The sequence below is a fragment of the Egretta garzetta genome, unplaced genomic scaffold, assembly GCF_000687185.1.
Source record: "Egretta garzetta isolate BGI_Z169 unplaced genomic scaffold, ASM68718v1 scaffold113, whole genome shotgun sequence".
Lineage (NCBI taxonomy): Eukaryota > Metazoa > Chordata > Aves > Pelecaniformes > Ardeidae > Egretta > Egretta garzetta.
The window spans coordinates 963067-972543 of record NW_009259115.1 but is presented as its reverse complement, the minus strand read 5'-3'; the positions used below and the strand labels follow the sequence as shown (position 1 = coordinate 972543).

The 9477-nt window shown below is 48.7% G+C and overlaps 1 protein-coding gene across 1 annotated transcript in view; it reads right to left on the bottom strand.

Annotated features, from left to right (window-relative positions):
• Window positions 1-3281: 3281 nt before the first annotated feature.
• ACKR3 (atypical chemokine receptor 3) overlaps window positions 3282-9477 on the bottom strand; it is a 12939-nt gene continuing 6743 nt past the window's right edge. The window contains exon 3 of the mRNA XM_035891079.1: window positions 3282-5262. Coding sequence (XP_035746972.1) covers window positions 4141-5235 — 1095 coding nt within the window. The 5' untranslated portion in view covers window positions 5236-5262 and the 3' untranslated portion in view covers window positions 3282-4140. The remainder of the gene's footprint in view (window positions 5263-9477) is intronic.

Here is a 9477-nt window from a genome sequence, read left to right as displayed (position 1 = left end):
TGTGCATGGGTATTACATTGCATTAGTGATGCAGATGCACACATCTGCACTCACACCCATACATTTGCACAGGATTACGGCTAAAATTCCTGATCCTACTTATAAAAAGCCCTATAAATCCTGGATAGCTCCCTTTAAATCAGCAGCATTATCCTACTGTAAATCCAGGGAGTAAATCAGAGCAGGCTCTGGCTCAGATGCTCTTCAGCCACATACCATAATGGAGTGGTGAGGCTAAAGGCAAACTCTGGGCTCTGTACACATCAGTTTCCCCCAAAACTCATCCCTATTGCATCATGCCCTGCTCAGCCCCACACCCCATCACAGGGGCTGAGCCCCACTTCTCAAAGTACCAGCCCAACTCTCTCATCACGGAGCTCTCTGAAACAGATTAAGAGCTGGCTTTGGCAGCGCTGCCGCCACCACGTGCTTAAATATTGCTCACAGCTGAGTTATTTCTTGCTTCTTAGGAACTTTAAATGGCTTTTATGCTCAGCGAACTCATGAAAGGCTAGTATCTAAAGTCAGCAGCACTGAAATGATGAAGTAGTCGAAGGAGAAACAGGCCAGTTAGGCATTTCTTACAATACATTATCTAGATGGTTGCCAGAGGAGCCAATTTAAAGTCTCTGTGCTGCACCTGAATGTCGTTTATGGTTCATAAAAGGAAATCTGTGTTTAAATAACAATAAAGCAGAACTGTACTTTCTATATATATATATAAAAACATCCTCTCTTGCAGAGCAGATGTATTTTTATTTGCTGAGTGCCTGCCTCCAAGGCATGTGGAGTCTGACAGTGTTGGGATGCTTTCAGCCATAAAGTCCAAGAGTTAAGCAGGAGAACTTGCTCTGACATGGGTTACGCTCAAATTTTACTCATTTTTCTGCCAAGGCCTTTACATAGTGAATTTGACCTCCTTGCAAAGGCAAGGCCTGAGTGCCTAAGTACACCTGTAGCTGTCAGAGGAAGAAGGGAGATCCCTGGACATGGGCAACCAACCCACCAGTCCTGCCTCAAAGCCACAGTCCTGCAATGGGAAGAAGCAGGGAGCCTTCCTAACACCCCCAGCTCCAGGCTAGGACATGTGGCCAGACAAGGGGACAAGCAGCCATCACATCCATCACTGTAAACCACAGTGACATCTACCTGAGCGTGCGTATTTTCACTCACCTGTTATCCACTGACAAATTCCCTCATACCAGACTCCAAGGGGTCCTAACCCACTTCTTTGGTCTCAGTGCAAATACCACCCCAGCCATGAGGAAAGCCTCCTAGAACATACGACATGTATTTTTTTCTATTATACCTCTGCCAAAGTTTGATTTTTGAGAATTTTCTGCACGAAAACAAGTCCAAATGAAAAATATGCAACAATGACAGACAAACTCTATCGTTCCATCCCTCTGCAATGTTTTGCCCTTCACTGATCCCCCTCCATCTGCCCACTACCACCCTTCTCACAGAGTCACAGCCACCTCAGGGCTACCCACCTCCACACAAGTACTGCCGATCCCCGGAGAGAGCCTTGTGCACCCTTCCCAAGCCCCGGTGCTGCTGGCAAGGAGGAATGCTGCCTGCCAGCTCCATCTGCCCTTCCAAGAGCCAAGGAGACAAGGTAAGTGCTTGGCCCTATGTCTTCCCACCCGAGGAGCTGGAAAGGACCCATGCATGTGATGCTGCAGCTGTTGACAGCAAAAGTCGCTGTCCTGACCTTTACCTGCTCTCTCAGTCTGACCCCACTTTTGGAAAAGGCATTGTTCCACCATGATTCATCGCCTCAAAGAAGAGGCCTGGAGACTTTATCGGTCTGGTCTAAGCAGCAGATCTGCAGGACCTCCCCAACACTCAGCACTGCCCAGGATCTCACGCTGCGAGTACCAAACTGCAGAGAAAAAAAGTTGTGAACTTCTGCCAACTCAAACCTCAAAACCAGCTTCGGCACGGCATGAAGACATCACGCTGCCCGAGACAGGGCCTGAACTGGTTACACAGTTATAAACTGAGAAATACCCTGCAGGCACACCCCAGCACACGGGACCGGGATGCCAGAGCCTACCCAGCACCGCTGGGGAGGACAGAGCTACACATACAGATGCTGGTGCATGGGAAGCAATGCCCAGCTAAATCAGGAACATTGATTTCTCTGTATTAACACACCACCTCCGATCTTAACTATCAGCACGAGGGAGCACTTTCCTCACAGTTCAGCAGTACCTTAAGAAAGGCTTACAGGAATCTCAAAATAACTATGATCTTTTATAAGAAGCATCCATGCAAAAGGTTATACTTGTGTAGTGACGTTGTGATGGTTATGCTGCCAGACCTTCTCTGCAACTGGCTCCTCCAATTTGGGATGGACCAGTGCTTTTTCAGAAACGTGTACAAGGAGAGAATAGTAGACTTCACAAAGCTGGCCAACATCTGTTCCTACAGGATCACCTTAGAGAAGGCAGTAATGCAACACAGAGAAAGAAACAAAATATAGTCATTATAAAATTGTTTGGCTTTTGGGATCTCGGAGGGATAACGGCATGCTTTAATTTAGTAGGAATTTAAGCATAAACTTCACAGCAAAACAGTTGGCGCTGTGCCAGAGTTGCAAAACATGCAAACCAGCAACAGCAAGTTAGTGATAGCTGTGAGATATTGATTCAACATTAGTTACCTTGTCCTGAGACTCAAGACCACTGCAATTTGCTGGCTTAAAAATCTGCTTCATACATCCCACAGCAGCTGAACCCTGCCTCACGCTTTGGCAATGCAGCACTGCAAATTCAACACAAGCCATAACAAAGAGAAGAAGAGATAAAAAGGGATTTAATGCTGTCAGGACTGCTAACCCCCAAATTTCCGTGCAAGCAAAAACCACAGAGGACAGAATCTGGATTAGTCCAAATATCCACTCCATCTGTGTACTTCCGTATTTTCCTTCCACGTGTTTATTCCTAAGCTACAGACACAGCCTTTCATCACTCCCAGCAGCTTTCACCTTATAAATCCATCAGCTCTGCCTTCCTGAACAGCACAGCCTTCTGCAGGCCTGCTCCTCCCACCCCTTCCCCTCTCGTCACCTACCCTGCCGGCTCACATTCCTCCATTCAATGGTTTCTGCCCATCGTCAACAAACATCAGGAAAATACAGACTGACCTGTTTGCTCCTGCACCAAACAAAGGAGAGAAGGTGGCTTTGGGATTTCTTCTGTTGGGCTTTTTTTTTCTAAGGAGGAGAAGGATGACAAGTAAAACCACTGGTAGGCATAATTTTTTTTTCCAGATCTTTATTTTACAAAAATAACTTACAAATAGAGACAACTCTCAGAAGTAAGATCATTCATTCTGTGCATAAGGATACAGCTTTGTGAAGTACAGGTGTAGGAGTTAACAACTCTTACAATACTGTTAATTTTAACATGATGGTAACTATATTACAGTACATACATTTCATGCTCCAGACATGTGGGTATGACTACCACATAAAGCTACGGTCAATAAAGTGTGCCAGCCACGGAGGATGCACCAAAGAGATCATTTCCATGCTGCTAATTATCGGCATCCTCTTACCTACGATAGTTTAAACCAAATGGCAATCTAACACTCAGACTACAGCACTCTGGATACACTCATCAGCAATATACTTCAAATACATGATAAAAATATATTTAACTTTCAAATACAATTGTATAAGGTACACCAAGAGCCAGAAAATAAAGTCTCAAGCTTTTAAATACAACACATTATATATATAACATATACAAGGAGACAAGAGGGAATCTACACATGGAAGAAAAAGCTTATCCTGGAAATGCATGTTATCTATGGTACACAATGGCTTTGTCTGCTAGAAAGTAACTTCCATTTGCATAGCATTGTCGAGAAGTCCAGACTGGGGTAGGAGGAGATCAAACAAAACACACCACCAAAAGGCTTAATTTTGGTACCACTTCCATTTTGCACCTGATTCTACTCTTAAATTACAGTTTGCTATTTCTCTTTTGTAGGCTGGAATTCATGCCCCGTTCATAACAAGCACAGGGAAAGGGGGAGGTAAAAAAACCAAAACAAAACAACCAACACACACAAAAAAACAAAAAACAAAAAAAATCAAAGAGTCAAGGAGGTTTCTTTACAGGGTTGCAGTCATTTGGCATTTTGCTCCAGAGCAGAGTATTCTGCTTCCGACACTCTGGAAGCATCAATAAGTTTAGTGAGACCAGTTTTGGCAGAGTACTTGAAAATAAAGGCTTTCATAAGCTCATATCTGTAGTTGCGGTTAATGAAGCTGTACAGGATGGGGTTGACGCAGCAATGGACTAGAGAGAAACACTGAGTGATGTGAAGAGTGGCATACAAGAAGTTCTCCATCTGACAACTGAAAGGTATGAAATGGAGGCTATAGAAGATGTCAAGCAGGACAGCTACATGGTAGGGTAGCCAGCAGACGAGAAAAACGACAACGTAAGAGAAAATGATCTTCCCATTGCTCTTCCTCTCTTGATCACTGGAGGTTGAGATGGTCTTCGCAAGGAGGAAATAAAAGAGAGCAATGATGGGAAAAGGGAGAAGAAAGCCCAACACGACTGAGATGAGCTCCATGCCAATCAACCACTCTTTGAAGCTCTCCTCTGGATAGACAGGACGGCAATAGGTTTCGTTGTTGGAAGAGACAGTCTTGAGATAATAGGTGTCTGGGAGAGATGCAAAGAAGGCAAGGAGCCACACTAAGATGCAGATGCAGCGACGGATTATCTTCTTCTTGCGATTGCTGGAATTGGTGAAATAGGCAACTGAGAGGTAGCGGTCCACACTCATGCATGCCAAAAAGAAGATGCTGCTGTACAAGTTGATGGAAAATATAAGGTGAGTTATCTTGCACGTGATTTCTCCCATGTGCCACTGGTTATGCTGGATGAGGGAGACTACCCACACTGGAAGGGTGATGACGACGCACAGATCGGCAATAGCCAAATTAAAGATGTAGAGGTGGGTTTCATAGCCAGTGATTTTGGCTTGGAGGTTGACCCACACCACAACCGAGTTGGCCACCAGCCCTATGACAAAGATGAAAATGTAGAAGAAGGACAAGGTGTATAACAGGGCACTTTTGTTGAGTGTGCCAGGGCATGTTGTTGCATCAACCGTGATGCAGTCACTGTTGTTGCACGTCCAGTTGATCTCTGTCAAGTTGGCTGTCTCCAAAAAATCGAAGATGGAAGTCAAATCAAGTGCACTCATGTTCGCTTCGTTTGGAGTTCAAGTGACCTACAGACAAAATAGGATCAAAAGAAACGACCTAAGTTAGATATTTCTGCTGCCATCTTCATTTCATAAAGCACATGCAGGTCACACTGTTTTAGTGATGTCCTACTCTTGTAAGGCACTTTCCATTAAAGATATCCATGGAGTAAAACAACCAAAACAGACACATAGCAACACTCGTCTAGTCGACAAAAGAGGAACAGCACTAGCTTTTTGTGCGATTTTTTTTTTTTAACTTGCAGCTCACATCTGACATCATCAGGTTGGCTATCGTCCCCGGGTGTGAAATCCACAAAGTACACCGTGGCCAAATAAATGTCAGGCGACTAAATCTGTCTTCTCCAGCATAAATGATGATACTATTGCTTTCAGCAGGGGAATCTTTAAGCCATTTTATCTGCACTCCCTCAAGCATAGTAGAATTGATCTGGCTGATACACAGTACCGTAAAACATTTACCACAAGCTCTGGTCAGCATCTTGTCAAGCCCAGCTCCAGCTGCATTAAGCAGAAATAGGGAACTAAGGGGCTTTGTACCCTCATCCAATTTTAAATTTAAATCCGGCTCCGTGCTCCCCTCTTCCCTTTAATTCTATTTTACAAAGCATCCCCTGTGTTTTAACAATTATCACGTAGCTTTGAGAAAAGAAAAAAAAAAAGTCAGAGCTTGACTGCTGAGCAGATCTGCTGGGCTTAAGTTTTCTTTTTAGGAGAGCGCTTTGATTTACAAAACACTCCCCATCACAGCTGGCTCCACAACAACTGCTTCCTCCCCACCATTTTGCTTTTCTACATTTACTTTTCTTGCCTCTTCAGTGCCTTCTTCCCTCAGCGGGCAGTGGACAAAGCAAGGGGCTCCTCCTTAACTTCCTCGCCAGCAGAGGGAAGGGCCCCAGCAGACCCATGCGGCTTACGCAAAATCTGAAGCCGGGCTGTTAATTACCGTTGTGCTTTTGGGGCAGCATGAAAATGCTGCTTCCCCTGCTGGGACCCTCCCACCCCACATTGCCAACAGCACCACCCACAGCAGCAGCCAGCTGCCTTGGCCCACGACCGCCACGCTTCAGCCAAGAAAGTTTTGGAGCCCCGTGTCCACAGGCTCCGGCTTGGGCATGCCAAAATAAAGATGGAGAGGTGGGTTTCCAAGTGATGGACCCCATCTCATTCCCCCATGGCTTCACTTGAGCTGGAGCACCGGGACAGACAGCCCACCGTAGTCCCCACTGTGGACAATTCCAGCATCCTGAGTGGTGGCCACCTTGTTCTTCTCCACACCCTCAGCCCCAGCAGCAAGAGGTACCCCCTGATACCGCCCCAAGCCTGGGGGCAAGGCCAGCATGAGCGAGCAGCCAGAGAAAGCAACAGGGGGGAAACAACTCCCATGGCCACCTGAATCTCTGAACATCCTCGACCCCACCATAGGACCTCACGGTGAGGCTTGCAGGAGCACAGAGGGGACAGCGAGGAGGGAAGAGCTCGGATGCACTCCTGCACTGAGCATCCTCTTCTCGCCCCCACTCCTTGAAAAGGGAGGTCGGTTGACATAGCACCTCTCACTTCTCCATCTGCATAACTGACTCTTCCCAAACCTCCCACCCTCCCTGCTTGCTAGGGATACAGGCTACAGAAGAAAAGGGAGATAAGGAGGGAGATTACCTGGGACGACTCAAGGCACTATTGTCCCAGAGGAGGGGAAGCTGGTGGCACTAACAATGAGGGGGGCTGTGCACACATCCAGGGGAGATCAAATCTCTCCACAAACAGGGCCCAAATTGGCCCGGCAAGGAGATCTAGCCTATTGCTTCAAACCAGTGCAGCCTTCCAGGCTTTCATCCTGCTGGCCTGCTGAAAGACTGAGTTGAGATTCAAACCAAATTAAGCATGGATGTTGCTAAAACACTGGCTAAAGAGGGAGTTGAGACAGTGGCAGCTTTCTGTCCCGTGACAGATCGTCCCCCGTCTCCAGCTCAGGAAAGCAGAGGGTGAATTAACCCATGCCTACACAGGGCAGAAGGGCTGATCCTGCCCCCACAGAGACACAGGCCACCCTCAAGCTGCCTGTACCACCCTGTCAGTGCAGGCAGCAGGGATGCGCAGCTCCCCAGGATGCTCGCTTCAGCCCAGGGCTGCAAGTGGGAGAGAGCGATGGGTCTCCTGCTTGTCCTCGCCCAGGGTACCATCACTACCGCTGCACTCCCTGCGCAAACACTTTTCAATGCCTCTCAAGTGTGGGAAGAAGCAGCACCATCCCCAAGTCCCTGTAACTCAAAACCCCACAGCAACAAAAGCAAAAGCCCTAAAAGCCACAAAACTCCCAGCCCCATGACATGGGCCACCATCTCCTACTGGTATTTGTGGACAGCAAGGAAAGAAGAGCAGGAGGAACACCAGGCTACCCCCATAACACCCCACAGAAGTAGCACGGGTGCGCTTGGGCATCTTCTGAGAAGGCATGTGGTCCAACAGGGGAGCAGGCTCATTCCACGCCTCAAGACCCCAGCTCAAGCCAAACTCCAGGATGGGGCTGTGACCACCCACTGCCAAGCCTCCAGCACATCCCTTAACGGAGAAGAAACTCAGACCTGGCCACGGGGTGTCAGACCACCAGTGCCAACAGAGAGGCAGTGAGAGCAAGCAGGGAGGCAGCAACAGAGCAGCAGAAAGTCCTCGGAGCTGGGACTCACACCAATGCTGGGGATGCCGCAGCCACTAGCCTAGGACAGCAGCTAGGAGAGGGCAACGCCACCCCGGCTGCTCGCTCACAAACACCCTGGGGATCTTACTGAACGCAAACGATGCTCAGTCCAAATCTCAGCCTGCCTCCACTCCACGAGCAGGTCTGCTGCATGCACGTGCATCCATCTGTCCGGGGCCGCCCGCATGCCTGTGCACTTTCGCATCCCCAGAGCAGTAATAAAAATCTGAAACCAATAGGGCCTCCCAGGCTCAAAGCCCTGCTGGGGAGGATGGCTATATTCAGAGATTACAGTTTTATGAGGCCAGTCTCTCTATAGTCTGGGATTAGCTGCTGTAACCCGAGCTCCGATTCCCGCCCAGATTAGCTGGGAGGTGTGGGGGGAACCCAACAGACAAACTCAATAAAGTCACCCTAGCTCCTAAAAAAAATACCTTTAGCGCTCTCTGCAGACAAATAGTATCCTAAAAACTTGTGAAGGCAGCTGGAACTGCGTTTTGTACCCACTGCACAGCAAAGCTCTTGCAGGCCATCACACCTTCACCCGGCAGGCATGTGTGCTGTGGCCAGTCCCTGCTAGCTCACAGTCACGAAGAAAAGGAGATGCACTCAAAATCCTGCTCCAGACACGCAGAGATGTCCCTGGAGCTGATGCAGGATTGCACCCTCCCCCCATCCCACCTCCTGTCTAGGACCCACTGCAGGCTGTGATTAAGTAAACAAGCAGGAACATCCCTGCCTAGGTGGGCAGCCTAGCACCCTGTGACACCATTCAAGTCCTCCACACCTTTGGGAACTTCTCTGCATTCCCTCTTCCACCCATAACATCTTGCAGCCTGGTCCTGCCTGCAACTCCGACCTGCCTCCAGGCAGCTCAGGGGTGCAGGCAAAGGGGGCTTTACCCTTCCCACGTGGAGAAAATGAGCTATGCCAGGAAAAGCCAGGACATATTGTCAGGTTGTCACCTACACACCTGCACCCTTCCCATGTCAAAAGACCAGCCTGGTTCTCCAGCATAGTGAGGTGTGCAGCATGACTCCTTCCAGGCCATTTGGCCACCGGAGGAGGACACCCATGCCTTCAAGGAACTCTGCAAAACTGAACCCAGCACATTTAAACCCCCTTCTGCAGTTCTGAGTTGGAAAAAAAAAAAAAAAACCAAAAAAAAAAAACCAAAACCAACACTTATGTCCCTAAGTGTCCCACGCAGCTCTGGATCACACCTCGGCATGCAGGGAAAGGAGCACCCAGAAGGGAGCAGCACTCGGTGCTGGGACAGTGACGGGATGCTGCAGTGGCCCAAAGCAGGGGACTCCAAAGTCTCAGACCCTCCCAGCACGCCACCAACCTCCGCCACGGCAAGGTGTGCCAGCCCACTGACCCGGCCACGGGAAAACCCGGTGGCATTCGAGGAGAGGAGGCTTCCCCCAGCACCCCAAATGTGGTACCGAGAGGGGCTGGGATGCAGCAGAGAGAGACGGCAGGGGTGACAGGGAACTCGGGCCGAGGAAGCGAGGCTGCGG